This window comes from Argiope bruennichi, chromosome 7 (assembly GCF_947563725.1).
Source record: "Argiope bruennichi chromosome 7, qqArgBrue1.1, whole genome shotgun sequence".
Taxonomy (NCBI): domain Eukaryota; kingdom Metazoa; phylum Arthropoda; class Arachnida; order Araneae; family Araneidae; genus Argiope; species Argiope bruennichi.
Window position 1 is genome coordinate 27,763,767 of NC_079157.1, and position 18,950 is coordinate 27,782,716.

General features: G+C 30.2%; 1 protein-coding gene across 2 annotated transcripts in view; it reads left to right on the plus strand.

Moving 5' to 3' along the window:
• LOC129975949 (carbonic anhydrase 12-like) overlaps positions 1-16,560 on the plus strand; it is a 137,576-nt gene extending 121,016 nt beyond the window's left edge. For both annotated transcript variants that reach the window (XM_056089252.1, XM_056089251.1), the window contains exons 4-8: positions 380-547; positions 2,514-2,659; positions 8,068-8,154; positions 13,253-13,519; positions 16,311-16,560. In XM_056089252.1, coding sequence (XP_055945227.1) covers positions 380-547; positions 2,514-2,659; positions 8,068-8,154; positions 13,253-13,519; positions 16,311-16,427 — 785 coding nt within the window. In that variant the 3' untranslated portion in view covers positions 16,428-16,560. The remainder of the gene's footprint in view (positions 1-379; positions 548-2,513; positions 2,660-8,067; positions 8,155-13,252; positions 13,520-16,310) is intronic.
• Positions 16,561-18,950: the final 2,390 nt, after the last annotated feature.

Below are 18,950 nucleotides of genomic sequence, written 5' to 3' on the forward strand. Positions count from 1 at the left end.
TTGCCAGCTAGAAAAATTGAAAATGAAATGTTCTTAAAAATATTATATTATTATTATTATGTATATGAATACCTTTCGATACTTCACCTCGCTTTTTCACGTTGATTCCCGTTTTCTTCTTTGTGCTCCTTCGAGCTATAACTTCTTACAACCCATGCCCTTTATTTTCTGCCTATACATTTTGAAGGTTCAAAAATCCCAAACCAAAACAATATCATATTGTCACATGATAAAATAATTTTATAAAACAGGGACTGCAAAGAGTATTTCAATAAAACGAATCGTATCAGAGAAAAGGAATAATCACGGTTGTATTTAAGAGAAATCAATTTAATTTTTTTCAGTATTAATTCCATATCTTTTCTGTTGTAATCTATAGGCCCCAAGGAATGGAGAGAGTTTTACCCAGAATGCGACAGCGAGAGAGCTTCTCCAATACGGTTGTACACCGATAGGATGGAAAACGACAGAAACCTTACAAAGCTGATTTTCATTCAGTATGACGTTCCCATTCACCGAGCCGAAATGGTAAACGATGGACGCACAGGTAAAGTTTAATTTCTAACTTCTTTAATTTTTTTAGCACGAGTGGTCCAGATCATGCACCAATCGACTAGCCGTTGTAGTACCACCTGTTCTTATAAATTGATACATTTGCTTTGAAATACGTTTGAAAAAAAACTGAATATTGTTTACCCGCTATTGTAACATCAGTTGAATACTGAACATTGAACACTGAATGAAATTGTACTGTTTAATACTGAACATTAAACACTGAATATGAATATTTGAAAACTGAATATTATTTATCAGTTGTTTTAAAATACCCATGAAATTGGTAATTTTGCTTTGAAAAATTTGGGCTGAAATTGATGTAAATCGTACTGAAACTGAAAACCATAGGCATGCTCGTAAGACTTTACTTGCAAAAATCATTTAATCCTTCTTCCATGTTCCATATAAATTTTGTATACCAATAAATTTTTTTATCCGTGTTTACAAAATGGAGCAAATACTTCCAAACACGCATTTAAATTGCAAATTTCAAGCCATAAATAGATTGTAAATGTAAATTAAGGTGAAATCGTAAACAATGTACTGACTAGCTATATATATATATATATATATATATATATGCTTGTAATAAAAAAAATCGTAAATGGAGAGAAATAAATTATTGTTTCTGCGATAAAATAAATATTCTAAAAGAAGATGTCATGGTACGACCGGAGTTTAACCCCTTGCTTGGCGAAATTTTCAAAAATCGCCAACTTGCCAACGACGGTCTTGCGTCGTGTTTTGCGAAATGTTCAAAAGCGAGAGAGCAGATATCCAATCATAGCGAATAATAAAGGTGAAAGCTAATAGTTGCCAGTTAGGTTTGCCAGTCTAGACAAAAACAGAGGTTGTCAGTTTTGGCGCATTATTGCAACATGGCGAAGAAGGGAGTTAAACTCCGGTTCCGGTTTCTTTAAACACACACATAAACAATAAATAAATTTTCAATTTCAAATGTAGGTAATAATGAAATTTTTCAATATTTTAAAAGAGAAGATGCTAACATGGTAAGTAATTTAAATTCATCCGATTTCCTGAAATTCCTCCTGAGATGTTTGAGAACATGTATGAAGGACACAAAAATGGCTAGAGAGAAAGGGAAGTAAAACATAATTCAGGAAACAAATTTTAAAAAATAAGAAAGTATTAATTATTTTATCATCTAACAATTACCGAGGAGATACATTTTGGTATAAAGAAGTGTAAATAAACTGTGTTATTGCTATCTTTATCATCTTTCTTTAAAAAGTTTTCATTAAAAAGTTGATATTATTATTTATTAAATTAATAAGTAACTTAATTCTAAAATCTACTCTCAATAATTAGATTAATTCAAAGATCTTCGTTTATTCGCTAGAAAAGTAACCAATATTTTCTATAAGTATAGACTGTTACATAATCATAATCGGTTCAATAACAATCTTTACAATTTAAGAAAAAATTTCAAAGACCTTTAAGAAAAAAATTTAACGTGATATCATTTATAATAAAGATGAAAGGTACTTACAACTTACATTCAACAAGTATTTTAAGTTGTAAAGTTTAATTTTCTAACACTCATATCGAATTTTTGGTAACGCATGATTAATTCCAATATATAAATGCTAAGTGCATTTTGAATACATCATATGAGGAACTCTAATAAGAATGTCTTTTCAAACATGTTTGTTTCAAATAGATCCAGTTATAATAGTCCCAGCCTATAGAAAGTTAATAGATAGACGCATTCCCAATCACATTTACTATTATTATAAAAAACATAAATAGCCTTAATACCAAACTCCTAGATATTAATATAATCTAATATAAATATAACTTTTAAATAACATTAGGACAAACGTTCTTCCTACTGACATTATATCGTTCCTGTTTTTAATATTAAATTTTCTGCTAATTAATTTTGATTAAAAGAATTGATTTGAAAGCACAATTCTCAATGTCTTTCAATTTTATAGTGACCTTAACTCCTCGAGATAGTATCAAACGAGGGGTTTTGGTCGAAGGTCAAGAATTCACTCTTCAATATCTGCAGTTCCATTTTGGCTCCACTGACAGACCAGGAGCAGAGCACACCATCAACCACATCAGATATCCCATGGAGGTAATTTTTGGAATCTATAAATAAAGCTCGTTAATAATATTAATAATAATTCTATTTTGATTCCACTGACTGACTCTGAGCAGAATCAGAGTCATCCATCGGTGACATTAGATATCCCAAGGAGCAAAATCCATGAGTTCGCTAATAATGTTATTAGTATCATATCTCATTTTGAAAGAATCTTATACCACTCTAATTGTGGTCTGTTATATATTCTCTAAACCATTAGAGATAAGTTGTATACTTCCAACTCATTCCTCAAAAAATTCTCTGAAGGTGATAAAGAATTAATTTTATGTTTTTTTTAGTCAGTAAATACATTGTTGAAAGAATTTTATTGCCCCTGATCCTTTATTTGTAATGGTTATTTTTTTTATTTATTTGTCACTAAACGTCCACTAAAACCTTCCTTTCGTCTAAAAACATATGTGAGCAACACTCTGATTAAAATCTGCTCAGTTGTTTGGATTTCTATAGCTTATAAACAATTTTCTTTTTCATTCGCATAGATTTAAAACAAAGATTCTTTAGAAAAAACCTTCCATTAGCGACTTTTTCTAAAGGTTTGAAAAAAGAAAAAAGTGTATGAATTTTTTTTTATTACGTACCAGCTCTTGTACTCGCCCATGCGCGCATATTTATTTGGTGTGTATGATTTAAGAAAAAAAATTAAAAGGCTGATTTTCAACAATTTTAAAAGTATGTATATCTGCATTTGGATATTTTAAGGCATTAAAAAATCAAAATCAAAATTAAAATGTGCGGAAAAAATTAACTTTAAGAAGTTATAAATATAACTTAAAATAGACTTAATATTTGAACGAAAAGGAAGAAATTGCTGTAAGCTGCATTTAAAGCAATTTTGGAAAGTTGATTTTAAAAAAAAATAGTCGTTTAAGAAATGCAACTATAATTTTTATTTTTTATTTTTAAGATGGCACGAAAATATTTTTTGTGCAATGATGCCTTCTAAACTAATGCAGAAGAAACTTAAATTGTTCTAAATCATCCTTTCAGCCTTCTTTCGAGGGGGCAAATCAACTTTTTAATTGAGCGCTTAACCCTTCTAAGTGCTAAAATATACACGCGTCAAGGTTTGTTCGAAGAGTGCGGAATTGGATAAGGTTAAAAAAAAACCGAGCATTCAGTTTTATTTAAACATGTAGATGTCACATCAAACAATTTATAAACAATATGGCAGACTATATATCATGTTAAAATGCAGATTACTGCTTCTCCTCATAAATATAGTTATTTACTTTCTTTTTGGAAATGATGGCACTGATTTTTACAAGGTGAAAGTGGTTAAAATGAGAAACGAGTTAGAAGAGACAATTAATTTCAACTGTCTAGAAAGAGGCTTTCTCCACTGAACTACATTTCCCACAATTTTTTTTAAAGCATCATCTGGATCGCTTTAGTTTTTGTTTCTTGTTTTAAAGATAAGGTATGGTATATGCAGTAATGGAGTCTTTTATAGCTCTGGACGTGACATGATTTTAAAACTTATATTTCACGTGCTATGGTAATAAGACACAGCTGACCTTCAGTTTGCAAAAGCTCGTTATTAGAGGAAAGTTCACTTTTTCAGAAATTATTTTACAACGGTTGCAACATACGAATGCAATAAAAGAAAAAAACATGCCTCTTGTCTTTAGTTAGTAAAAATTGAACAAATTTATATTTTTATATTCTCGTAAAGGAAATATATAAAGAAACAGTACTGTTTCTTCAAAAAATATCAAATTCTAGACTTTGATCAATCTTCATATTTTAGATCTCTCTGCGATAAAAATATTAAAATGTATTATATAGTTTTATATTTTTAAACTAGCTGCCTTTGGTAATCAGCAGGTGCAACAAAAATGCTGGCTTTATTTGTTTTCAATTAAATCCCTTATGTGTAATTGATGTCCCTTATGCAAATATTATTATGCATGAAACAGATGAACATAGAATTGTATTGTTTTAATAGTTTAGAATCATCTTTGATCTTTTAATTAAATAATATATTATGCATAATTAAGACACATTATTTCCTCATGAAAATATTTTTATGCATTAAACAGTGATGAACATAGAATTGTATTGTTTTAATAGCTTAGAATCATCTTTTATCTTTTAATTAAATTTCTTATGAATAATTAAGGCACATTATTTCCTCATGAAAATATTTTTATGCATTAAACAGTGATGAACATAGAATTGTATTGTTTTAATAGCTTAGAATCATGTTTGATCTTTTAATTAAATTTCTTATGAATAATTAAGGCACATTATTTCCTCATGAAAATATTTTTATGCATTAAACAGTGATGAACATAGAATTGTATTGTTTTAATAGCTTAGAATCATCTTTGATCTTTTAATTAATGCATGATTAAGGCACATTATTTCTTCATGAAAATATTTTTATGCATTAAACAGTGATGAACATAGAATTGTATTGTTTTAATAGCTTAGAATCATCTTTGATCTTTTAATTAATGCATAATTAAGGCACATTATTTCCTCATGAAAATATTTTTATGCATTAAACAGTGATGAACATAGAATTGTATTGTTTTAATAGCTTAGAATCATCTTTGATCTTTTAATAATGCATAATTAAGGCACATTATTTCCTCATGAAAATATTTTTATGCATTAAACAGTGATGAACATAGAATTGTATTGTTTTAATAGTTTAGAATCATCTTTGATCTTTTAATTAAATAATATATTATGCATAATTAAGACACATTATTTCCTCATGAAAATATTTTTATGTATTAAACAGTGATGAACATAGAATTGTATTGTTTTAATAGCTTAGAATCATCTTTGATCTTTTAATTAATGCATAATTAAGGCACATTATTTCCTCATGAAAATATTTTTATGCATTAAACAGTGATGAACATAGAATTGTATTGTTTTAATAGTTTAGAATCATCTTTTATCTTTTAATTAAATTTCTTATGAATAATTAAGGCACATTATTTCCTCATGAAAATATTTTTATGCATTAAACAGTGATGAACATAGAATTGTATTGTTTTAATAGCTTAGAATCATGTTTGATCTTTTAATTAATGCATAATTAAGGCACATTATTTCCTCATGAAAATATTTTTATGCATTAAACAGTGATGAACATAGAATTGTATTGTTTTAATAGCTTAGAATCATCTTTGATCTTTTAATTAATGCATAATTAAGGCACATTATTTCCTCATGAAAATATTTTTATGCATTAAACAGTGATGAACATAGAATTGTATTGTTTTAATAGCTTAGAATCATCTTTGATCTTTTAATTAATGCATAATTAAGGCACATTATTTCCTCATGAAAATATTTTTATGCATTAAACAGTGATAAACATAGAATTGTATTGTTTTAATAGCTTAGAATCATCTTTGATCTCTTAATTAATGCATAATTAAGGCACATTATTTCCTCATGAAAAAATTTTAAACCATGAAGAAAATTAAATCGCATTATTTTAATAGCTTCAAAACTTCTTCGTGTATAAGGTATATGAACTATCCAAATGGAATTTAGTCTTATACTTCCATAATGCTATTGGAAACCTAACTGTCCGACTTATTTATCTCCTAATTTTCGCGGTACTGTAACACCGTTTTCTTAATCGTCATGGAAACTGAACAGATATTAAACAGAATCCTTTTTTTCCTAGCTTTCAACAATGAAAGAAAATCAGACGATTAAATATTTGATGGAACAATGAAAACGGTTCGGATTTCACTGCAGCAATGTAATCAACTAATGAAAATTAGATGAAAAAGTATTTCCAAAATTGTGAAAAACTTTGTTTATTTATTGGCATTATTAAAAGGATAGTGGGGTTTTTTTCGCTTTTATGAGTCCGTAGTAATTTTTCTGCTCTAATATTCTAGGGAGCTATTGAAAAAGAAATCCCGCGAAAAATTTGCTTAATTTTCAAGTACTTGAAATTTTAGGAAAAATTGCTCCCAAGTGCATATTTTTACCTTCCAGTTTGATAGCTTTTGGTGTAACGGTCAGTCCTGTAGAACGTGGCTCGCACTCACACACACACATACCTTTATTATTAGTTGAGATAATTTAAAAGCAAAGAGACCGTCCTAAAATTTTAAAATATTGTAAAATATCAAAAAATATAAATTACTTTCAAATTCCTTGGAATATTTCGAAAATAAATAAAGAAAAATTATTAAAATTTCAAAAGGACGTCTCTTTGATTTCAAATCTTGAAAATATATGGTAAATTCCAATTGAAATTCATTTGGGATTTTGAGAAAAATATATTGATTTGTAAGAAAAAATATAAGAGAACCATCATAATGCTATCGATTTAACCTCGAAAGTGAAAATATGACTGTCCTCAAATGAAAATACTGTTCATTAACTGGTGAAAAATTATAAACACATTTTGAAGAGTAACTAAATTTTATGTACTTTTATGGAAAATCATCTTATGCTGCAAGAAGTTCAGTGCGCTTGATAACAGAGAATGAAGTTTTATTCTTCGCAAAAGAACATAAACACAATAAATAAAAACACAAAGCACAGGTAGTAAAATCTCAAACGACATAAAGAATAGCACTCGTAGAAATTCCCAACACGAACAACCAGCAAAGATGTTCAAATTTAGTTATATTAACGTCCCGTTTTAAAGCAACGCTAGGGCTATTTTGGGAAGGACCTCTTAATTTTGAACCGCAGTCAGATAAAGAAGACGACACCTGAGCTGACACCCCTTTCTCCAAGCTACCATACCATATCATCGGAAGGATGTTTGACCCCGACTGATTTAACGTAACCAGACCAGCTTACACAACGGTTCTTCGGTGAAATCGAGTCTCGAACTTGAAACCCTCCGTTACAAATGTGTTCAAAGCACAGATAGAAAACTCGCTCTATAATCAATATTCTAAAGAAAGAACTCACTTACTGGGTTCACTTTAACTTCTGGAGTTTATATGGGCTTTTCAACAGGTCTTGGAACGTTGGATCTGTTCTCGAATAAAGATAAAGCCATAATTCTTATATTTTCCAAAACACTAATATATTTTTCATTCGAAGTATCGTGATCTGATTACCTTACTATAACTATTTCTATAGTCTCCGTTCTTTACTATAACTGTAAAGAAGAAGATTTATGAATTTCTTTTGAATCTTAAGCAATATCACACATTCGTTGCAATACTTTTCGGAAATTCGGGATTTTGCACATGTTTTGACTACCTAGTTAATAATTTTACACAAAAGCATTTAGAACTTCCCATTTAAATTCGGTACTCTAAGACATGAATAGCATTTTTAAAGTTACACCATGAACATATATATTTCAACATTCATATCGAATATTTACTTTGTTTTTCTATTATTCAAATATAAGAAAAATTATTCTTTTCTTTTAGGTTCAGTTTGTGCATAAAAATGGGGCCAACGAATTCGCTGCTGTATCTCTGCTTGTGGATGTAAGCGACCATCTTCAGATTGTCAAGGTAATCAGCATTCATTATTTAATTATATTTAGAATATGATTTCTTATATTCTTATTATATTGAAAACATGTAACAAAAAAAATCCTGTAATTACTGTATCTTCACACTGATATTTAAAAAAATATCTATAAATTCACATATGTTTTAAGAAATTCGCTTAATGTCGGTATTGATTTATCACCTTGAATTTTCTTAATCAGTATAGTTTCCATGGTAGTATTTTGCTACTAATGTTGAGAGGCTTTATAAAATCTATCTATTTCTAAAATTTCGACTGCACTGCAAATTAAGAAATCTCTATAAAAACTGATAAAATGATAAATTCGCAAGCTTATTAAGATCAGAGTCATCGGATAACCAAGTGACATAAAACAGCATACGATAACTCAAAACTGCATTAAACTAGAATGGAGTCTTAACGCCGAACTTGCTGTCATAACTAACGAAGTCAGTTGAGGGATATGTCTCTCTGTCTGTCTGTCTGTATTTGAGCAAGATAAATGAAAAATTAAAGGACTAAGATTATGCAATTTAGTATACAGATTTATCATTAAAATTGCATTTAATTGTAGTAAATTGCAATTATACAGTAATACAAAAATTGTTAATTTGAATTTTTGAAATTTTGTTGCTTGTATTTTGTTGGGCTTTCCTTTATTTAAAAATGACATTTCAGAAACGCCCTACTTAGATAAATAAAATTAATTATGCAGTCATAGAGTCAAAATTGTAGAATTGTGTCAAATTTTGAAGAGTTTACTTATTTTTTTCTCTCTTTAATATTGATGCAAAAAGAAAAAAGAATTTTCTCACAGAATAAATTTATTTTTGTTAACAAATAATTGCATTACTCCAAAACACCTGAATATTAAACAAGATAAATAAAAATAAAGAATAGTAAAAAAAAATGGACATAAATCCTCGAGATGCACAAAACATTCTTTAAATTTGATTGTATATAATAATAATAGCAATTTATTTACAAATAAAGTAGTAAAAACATGAAACTGAAGTAAAAAATATTTTTAATGAATAATAAAAAGTTCCAAACGATTTATTTTTGATATGCGCATGAATTAAATTTAGAATTGAAACGTTGCCAGATAGAGAATAGAAACTCATCTCCGGATTTTAAATAGGGGAAAAAAGTTAAAGCGTGACAATAAATAAATGATGCAGTTTCTTGGAACCAAACAACTATATTGAATAACTAGCCGCCTTTGGCGACCAGCCGGTTCGCCAATCTTAATGTTCGTTAAAATTTTAATAATTAAATATTTTATGCAATACCAACTTTAATAGATTCTTCAGCAAAATATTTTAAAACTTCAAATTTTGATAGTCATAATTTACTCATAATATTATAAAGGCCTTCAGTCATAACGTGATATGTATCTCTCTCATTTTCTGTTACCCCTCGTAGAATTTATGCTTTAAATTAAAGTGTAAATGATTCATCTGCAATTAATATAATAATATTTTTTACTGAAACAAAGCATTTTTTTTAATAATATGATTACTGATAATAGAGTCACTGAGCGTTTAAACTTTATGGGCACTAAAGAATATCTTTCTTAATTTATGTAATATCTCAAGAATTTGTCAACAAAATTTTCGCAGATTTATCATGAACAGATCGATTAATGAACAATATTTCATTTTAAATGCATTAAACACTAAGAAAATAAAATGAATCGTTTAAAATAATCGGTCTAAAACAGGTTTAAAAAAACTACTTAAAAACGATGTACTTAAAACTATAAGCATATACAAAAATATAACTAACATAAATACAATTTAATTACAAAAGCATGCAACTAACCTAAAAATAATTTAAATCATTGAAAACAGGTTTTAAAAAAAACTACTTAAAAAACGATGTACTTAAAACTATAAGCATATACAAAAAATATATAACTAACATAAATACAATTTACTTACAAAAGCATGTAACTCACCTAAAAATAATTTAAATCGTCTGTTGAAAGTGGTTGTCATGACAACAATCAGAACAATGCGCATGCGTGAATTTTCTTCGGAAACTTCTTTTCCCTTTCCAGCTGTGTTGCCATAGAAACCGGCGCACAGCTGTTTACACGTTTATGTTTATCTATTCAGATTTTATAATATCTAATCAGAGTAACGGTGAATATCAGTGTGTTCGTGTTCGTCATTAAATGTTAATTTTTTTAATAACATGATTAACGAAAACAGAGTCACTGAGCATTTAAACCTTATGGGAACTAAAAAATATCTTTCTTAATTTATGTAATATCTCAAGAATTTGTCGACCAACCGGTTCGCCAATCTTAATGCTCGTTAAAATTTTTATATTTAAATATTTTATGCAATTCCTACTTTAATAGCTTCTTCATCAAAATATTTTAAAACTTCAAATTTTGATAGTCATATAAGTCACTCATAATATTATAAAGGCCTTCAGTCATAACGTAATATGTATCTCTCTAATTTTCTGTTAGCACCCGTAGAATTTATGTTTTAAATTAAAGTGGAAAGAATTAATCTGCAATTAATATAATAATATTTTTTACTGAAACAAAGAATTTTTTTATAATCTGATTAATGAAAATAGAGTCACTCAGCGTTTAAACTTTATGGGCACTAAAGAATATCCTTTTCAATTTACGTATTATCTCAAGAATTTGTCAACAAAATTTTCTTAGATTCATCATGAGCAGATCGATTCATTAACAATGTTTACTTTTAAATGCATCAAACACTAAGAAAATGAAACGAATCGTTTAAAATAGACGGTTTAAAACAGGTTTAAAAAAAACTACTTAAAAAACGATGTACTTAAAACTATAAGCATATGCAAAAAATATATAACTAACATAAATACATTTTAATTACAAAAACCTGCAACGAACCTAAAAGAAATTTAAATCCAGTCCGCATCGGTTGATAATAATTCGTCAACACAATACGGAATTCAGAACACACAGCGCATGCGTGAATTTTCAACGCCAGTTACGTAACGCAAATACGTGATTTTTTTTCTACGCCAGTTGGGGTAATGCTATGCGGATTAGAAATTTTCAATTTCCTTTATTCTGTTTTATTTTTATTCAAAAGTTCTTCAGAATGAATCTGAAGGATCGATTCATTAACAATGTTTAATTTTAAATGCATCAGACATTAAGAAAATAAACAGAATCGTTTGAAATAATCCGCCGAAAAATAATAACCCTAGCCTCATTACTGTTGGGAGAAAAAAAACCCGGAAGCCTTACTCATTTGGCGTTGGCGAAAATGGAAGATTTTTTTGGCGGAAAAGTTGGCGGTGGGGAAAATGGAAGATTTTTTTGGCGGGAAAGTTAGTTTTTAATTAATAATTAAAATTCTAATTAAAATTTCAAAAAAAGGGACCCCAGGTGCACATTCCCGACCTCTAAGGTATACATGTACCAAATTTGATAGCTGTATGTCAAATGACCTGGCCTGTAGAGCGCCAACACACACACACACACACATTGAGCTTTATTATAAGTATAGATATAGATATAGATAAGAGGAAATAATAAAAATTAAGAAAGCTAGTAAAAAGATACTTTACGTTTGTATTAAATATCTTCAAATATAAGTAAAAGAACTAAGAGCTGACGTAAATGCTCAAAGTAAATTGTATTTTTAATAGCTATGATATTTTTTAATTTGTAATAATTATATAAACGCTTTTCTTTAATGATATTTATTTATTGTGATTTACCATTTTTATCACAATGTTTTCAGTACTTCGTGCTTTTCAGTTTTTTTTTTTTTTTTAATCTATCATCGGATTTTTGATAGATAACTGTTTTCCCTTTTAGTACATTAATAAAAAATGTTTCTCAAAAACATTTGTTATCGTCTACTTTCTAATACTTAATAGATAATACTTAATTCATTCATTATGATTATTATGGAATATCGTTATTAAAGTTTTCAAATTTTGCACTTTTTTTTTTTTGAATTAAGCTGAAATTAAATTTAAGTGATTAATTTATAATTAAGTATAAAAGAATTAAAATATTGTAATTGCATTCCATAATTCTACATATCCAAAAATGGCACTTCTAGCACAATAAAAAATTGATTATTAAATTCCAAGTTTATAAATTTTAAAGTTCGGTTTGAAAACTCCACTTAAGACATTTAGTCTTTTTCTTACGTGTGTAACTCTATATATTGTTACGAACCTGTGATGCGGCTTCCCAGCATAGCTGGTTCCATAGGAGGTACCAGTGCTTGGCGACAAACTTGGCGACCATTTGGCGACTTGGCGACGAATATGGTGACTTTGGCACCAAAATAGATTATACCCGAAACATCGAGAATTTTCCCGATCCGTCCAGTAGGAACGGAGATACGCCTCGAAAGTTCCTGATTGGTTGAGAGGCTTCTAGCCCCGCCTCCTGAGACCTATAAAAGGAAGCACCCGCAGCTGCCAGACGGTGAATTGAGTCGTGGACAAGTGGAGTCGAAGAGTAGTCGGAAGCGACGGTGAAGAACTCGTCTTCCAGGGACTAGCGGAGCAACGACGGAGTAGAGCTGCTGTGTATACTGTTGTCTGCTGCACGTCTCAGCTGAAGATAATCGTCTTCTGTGCTGTATATAGTTGTCGTCTTTGTGCTGTCCTGTGTGTCTTCGTGTAAATAAACGTCGTTGTTTTATTTTCTACTGCCGCCTGGTGATTGAGCGTTCTTCACACCATATAACCCCCACTATCCAAACGAACCCCGGACAATTTTCATAACAATATGGACTAGTAAAAAGGCTACAAAGGCTTTAATGCTTCCTTCTTTTCTAGAAGCTAATCTGCAGAGGTTCTCTAATTACCTTATAGATAGTTTCGCACTTTTCATTTGTTATGCATCCTGTGTTAGAAATTCGCTACAAAATTCCATCCTTACAACCATGAAAGTCAAATGATACTGTCAAATCAAAAAGTATAAAAATTACCAAAATTACAAATAATAATGATGTGAAATGTGGAAAATATCGAATATTTTAAATCCGCTTAAAATAAAACACATACGAATGTTATTACTTACAAATAAATTTTCAAGCTTTTCTTTTTTGATCTGATTACTTATAGCACCACTCCATAGGATTCTACTTCCTCATGACATCAGTATATGCCCAAATGGAAAGCAACCCCGCATTCGATCCAATACTGGAAGTTCTGCCGGAAGTGACTTTCAAAGGTGACTCTACGAAGCTGCGATCTCCCCTCCATCTGAATGCCCTTTTGCCTGAAAACCCGGCATCCTTCTACCGATATTACGGATCTTTGACCACACCACCCTGTGACAGAGCTATATGGTCTGTCTTGAGGACAACAACTTGTCTTGGACGGCATCAAGTATGTATTGTGACACAGTTAAGCCATATTAATTATCTCTATAGGGTTTTTTGATATTTACTATTTATATTGGACCAAATATTCTTTAGTTTTAAGAGAAATCTCAAAAACGTTAATTCTTTTTATTTGCCCAATGGCAGAAATCTTTGACAGAGTGAGCCAGCCATAACCATAGTGCCTATTTTACTAATTTTTTTCATATGAAAGATCATAGCCTCTAGATACTTTATTAAGACTTGCTGGTCTCTTCTCTACCGTTCATTTTACAGATATAACAATGTTACAATTTTTTTCTACAAATACCGTCAATTAATCGTAATAACGCAGCGCATTTAATCGCTAGTTCAGCAATTTGCTTGCTGTCTAATCCTCTAATTTTTGTTACTTCCCCCCGACTCACACACACGACTTCCTTGCAGCTTCAGAGTGACCGTCTTTTATAGTTCCGAGCAGCGGGGCTAGAATCTTCCAGACCAATCAGGACGTATCTGGATGTATCTCGGTTCCTAGTGGATGGATCGTGAAAGTTCCCGAACTTTCCAATATTATCCATTTAGTCTCCAAACTCGCCAAATTCGTCGCCAAATGCTCGCCAAGCTCAGCAGGCACAGGACAAATCTTACAATGGTTTTAACGGTTTGTCCCACGATGACACTATTCGTGCCGGGTAGCAAAATTACAGATTTGTAACAATATTAATAAATAAAACTCGTTCTATTAAAAAAACCATTATAATAGATTCTGTCAATTGATTTCGCCATTTTGAAAGCATAACTATCAATGAGAGCTCTCTGCATTTATTATACAGCATAATTTAAAATGTTATTTTTATTTGTTGTAATAAGATGTAGTTAACCAAAATTGATAGATATCACAAAATGAATGTGATTTATATGGTAGTTGAACAGCTTGTAACCAAAATAAATAAATTATATTTAATAATTTTGTTGCTCATTAAAAAGTCCCGTGAAATCAATCAGAAACTCTATTAGGGAAAATAGACGTCTGAAAGGCTAATGATGCAAGTGTACATTATTTTCTTTTCTGCAGAATAACCGTGACTTTTTTTTGCTCTATAAAATATAACTAAATCCAAGGAAATTTGTAGAAAGTTTTAATTTTTAACTCATTATATTATTAAAGCATGGTACCTAGGTCATTAAAGTAAAGTGAATGTAGATATTGTAATGCACTTCTAAACTGATGGTCTTTCAAATTTCTATTTTTTGTCCATATAACTTAGCAGACACGTGGCCTTTTTGTTCAAAATAACATCATGTTTGCACATGACAAAATGTCTAGTAAGATTATACTTTTAGTAAGATTATACTTTTGTGTGAATTGTAACGGCGAAAATTATTGCTTAAACGAACCCGATCAAACACTCTCTTGAAAGAACATCATTATCATGTTGAATTATGATAATGAGATTAGTAATTTTTATTCTGTATAAATGTAGACAACAAATATTTTTCCCTGGGTGGAGTTGATAAATGCACATGTTCGAAACTAAAAATTATTGCTTTTCTTGATTACACAATAATTTATTTGATAGTGAAGATTGGGGTCTTGGTGAAATGACTTGAAAACACATGTTGTCTTTTTGTGGCTTATTGGTAACATCAACAACAAAAGGCACATGAATACGCCAAAGTGTAGTAGGCCTAGAGAACTACACATTAAATTTCTAGGGAGAGTGAGAGCCGAGATCACACTCCCCCTAGTACAGGAGTCAAGTTCGCTTATATTGGAAAAATAATGTATACTAACATCAACAGGGAGACCACGTGATATTTACATGATTGGCAGCTAGCTCCGCCCAGAAAGACCATGTGGTTAACTGAATTCTTAGCAGAAACACCATGGTGTTTGACTGATATAATTAGACTGAGAAAAATTTTACTTGCTTGGTGAATCTGTGTTGAAATTACTTAGTTCTGTTTATTCTTTTTTTTTTTTTTTTTTGTAATTTTGAAGCACTGACTAAAGTTTCAAGGTCACAAATACTTGCATACGAGGTGTTATAAAAATTAATAGGATCAGTGTCATGTTGAAGAGTAAAATATGCATGAACGATGAAGCTTGGTAGGTATTGACTTTGATGAAATTTACCTATAAATGCACCAAAAGATATAACATTTACATTAAAATGACAGGGCTTATTATTACTATGAGAAATGTAAAGATTGTTGCCTGTGAAAATTCCTATCAGCCCTATCTTTAAAATATCAGAATGATCCCTTATATTAAGACCAACGTAAGTCAACTTTCATTCTGTTATGGCAGGCTCTGCCAAGGCTGTTGTCAACGCATACACCTATTAACTCTATCCTTAAATCATCTTCATGACTCATGACAATAAGAGTAACGAAAGTCAAGTTTCATTCTATTTTGGTGGGGATTGCAAAGGTTATTGCCGACACGAATCTCATCAACAACAATTGAAGGGTTTGCTGCAAAAAGGATGTATCTCCAATTAGGGGAATTTGGAGTTACATGTACTATCATGTTGTAAAATAAAAACTTTTTCGTATGGTGTCAGAAAGATGTTTATCTCCAGTCGTTAGTTCTCGAGTTAACTCAAGGGATGGAGCTGTTTGTCTCATTAGTTTGTTGCAATATAGAGGTAGTTCCTGGTGCTTTTCTTCAAACTTAAATAATTGGAACTACCTCCTTTTTTCAGACAAACCCTTCAATTCTCAATCTCCAATTTCATCAAAATGATGATTATGCAACACATTTTAGGGAAAGAAATATCTTTATTTTAAAATATTTTTTTCCTACCTTTCAGCTGGATCTCTTTCTGGGACTCTACTCAGTAAGGAGAGAAGATGCAAGTCCTGAATGCCTGATGGGGGAGAACTACAAACCTGCAGAGAATCCTCGAGAGGTTTTAGCTTCCCAATAGAAGAACCTTTCCGTACCTCAGGAATGATACATAAAATTTGCTGAGAAATAATTTGATAATTTTACCCTACTTTGAAAACTATATATGTTTTATATGTAAGAAAATTTCGATAATAAAAAATTACCTTTCTTTACTGCATTAGTTTCTAAACTCATACACCGCATTTATGGAGTGAAAAACCTAGTGTTTTCCAGACCGATTTCACAGCTACGCAGTTTTCTCCATATGTTGTTGTTTTCTGTATATATTGCCTACTTATACTAAATTAAACGACATATTTTTATATCAGTTCATTTGATAGGTGAATAAAATATCATTAAGTATAATTCTGTCTAAAAATAATTTACAGAAGAACATGCATTGCTGAAAACAATGCAGAAAAAAACTCATTAAAACACAACATAGCCAAAACAAAATTCATTTACGTTTATTTCCTATTTGAAAATCCAGCAAGAAAATAATAGAGGATCTAGAAACGATGCTACTTTTTTTTTCTCTAGACTCTTCCAAGCACGGTTTGGAGGTTCAAAGTCACAAATATTTACATACAAAGTGTGATTAAAAAGTATCAATTAGGCCTAGTGGTCTATTTATAAAACTTACAAAATAGAAAATGCTTATCAAATATTGATCTTGAACCTTTTCAGGCATGCAAAAATGCAAGCCCATAGTTTCTGCCAATTCAATTTTGAAAAATATATGTAAAATATGCTGTCATTCTACTTGTAAATGGAAGAAAAAATTCAATTCAAAATTGCGTTCGATCTTTTTGAATCCATTGAATCACAGCCAAAGAATAACTTATCTATTATTACAATAATTTTCAAAAATATTTGTAAATTTTCAATACATTCAAGTATATCGAGCGCAGCTGAAAGACGATCTTCTTTTTTATCTTCACGCAAATTGGATTACATATTACGTTTCATTCCTGAATCTACTAACACGATGGACTGAATTACAGATGAGCTGAAGCTTCGTAAAATTTTGTGCTCCACAAACAATTCACAAATTTTGATGATATTCTGACAAATAAGCACATAACTTGGACGTTTTGAAAATCATGACTTTTGATATTTTTACTGAATGAATATTTGAAAAATTTAGATTTTTTCATGTGGGTCATAGAAATTTGCACTTTAATTTCTTTCGAACTTAAGATAAGTCTGATTATAGTTATCTCTAAATTTTAAGCAAAACTTTTTAAGATTTTTTCTTCCCCTGTGACCTTTAAGATCTTGCGTGCAATCTTATAGGCTGGATCGCGGTGGCTGTGTGGTGTATTGCAGATTTTCTGTTTTAACTTTCGTTGCCAAAATATGTAACAAAGCGTTGTACTTACATTTTTCAAAACCCTATTTTATAAAAGTGTCTCAAAATATGACTCTATTTAATAGAAGAAATATTGAAAAAAATAATAATATCTTAAAAGCATTTTCTCTCAACATGCTTTCACAGTAGAGCACATATCCTTATATCCCAGTACTTTGACCTCACCTTTTGTGCCTGGTGAATCAAAGAGTATGAAAAGTATGTTTCTGAATGTATAAAGTCAAAATTCTCTAAAAAACGGTTCGAATATTGATTAAGATATAAAAAATGGTTCATAGGAAAAAGGGCAAGATTAAATAAAATCAATGAGAGGGGTCTCCACAAAACTTTCTCGCATATCCTCTAATAAAAGTGTTATTCCAGAGAACACCTTGCTTGCTAATGGCGTGCAATAGTTACGAAATATTAGCCTTTGACGTGAATTCGGCATTTCTACTGAATCTATTGCGTGACCCTTGGCAAATTATTTGGCTATTAATCCCTGGTACGTGATTGATAGCATCTAAAAATCGAATTTGTGTTTTCAACGCGTTTTTCCAATCGATTGAAATAAAAATTTGACACAAAACTATACTTGTAGTCATAAAATCTCATATCAAATTTTATATATTTAAGTCATTGCGTCTTTGAATTATCACTTTTACATGTTTCTAAAAGTACAGACAGATAGACGGTCAATTCGTTACTGTATTGTCTCAAAATTTGACAGATGTCTAGACTATAGATATTGATTCTGTGTACCGAATTTTATCAATATAGCTGTCTTCATTTTGTAGTTATTTTGTTAAGTTATATTCGAACAACCGGGAAAAAGACTTCAAGTGAGCGGATTTTGCTCAAGCCATGATAGCAATCTACAAATTTGGTGCAAAAAGACACCAAAGTTAAGTTATGTACGAAATTTCATCCGTATAGGTCAAAGCGTATTTGGGCCATCTTTGCTACAGAGAAACGGAAGGACATCTTCCAAAAATGATTTTTTTTTTAACTAATAAAGATCTGAAACGCAGAAATTCATCAAAATCTCGAGTTCGAATTTTTTGACTATTGCTATACTTTCTCTATACTACGCATATGAGAAAGTAAAATATTCCTTTAGGCGAGTTGGAAGGCAAAGATAGATTCTTTATCATCTTAAATAATATTTTCAAATTCCTTTCAATCCTTAGGCATAAACAATGAAATGTTGCA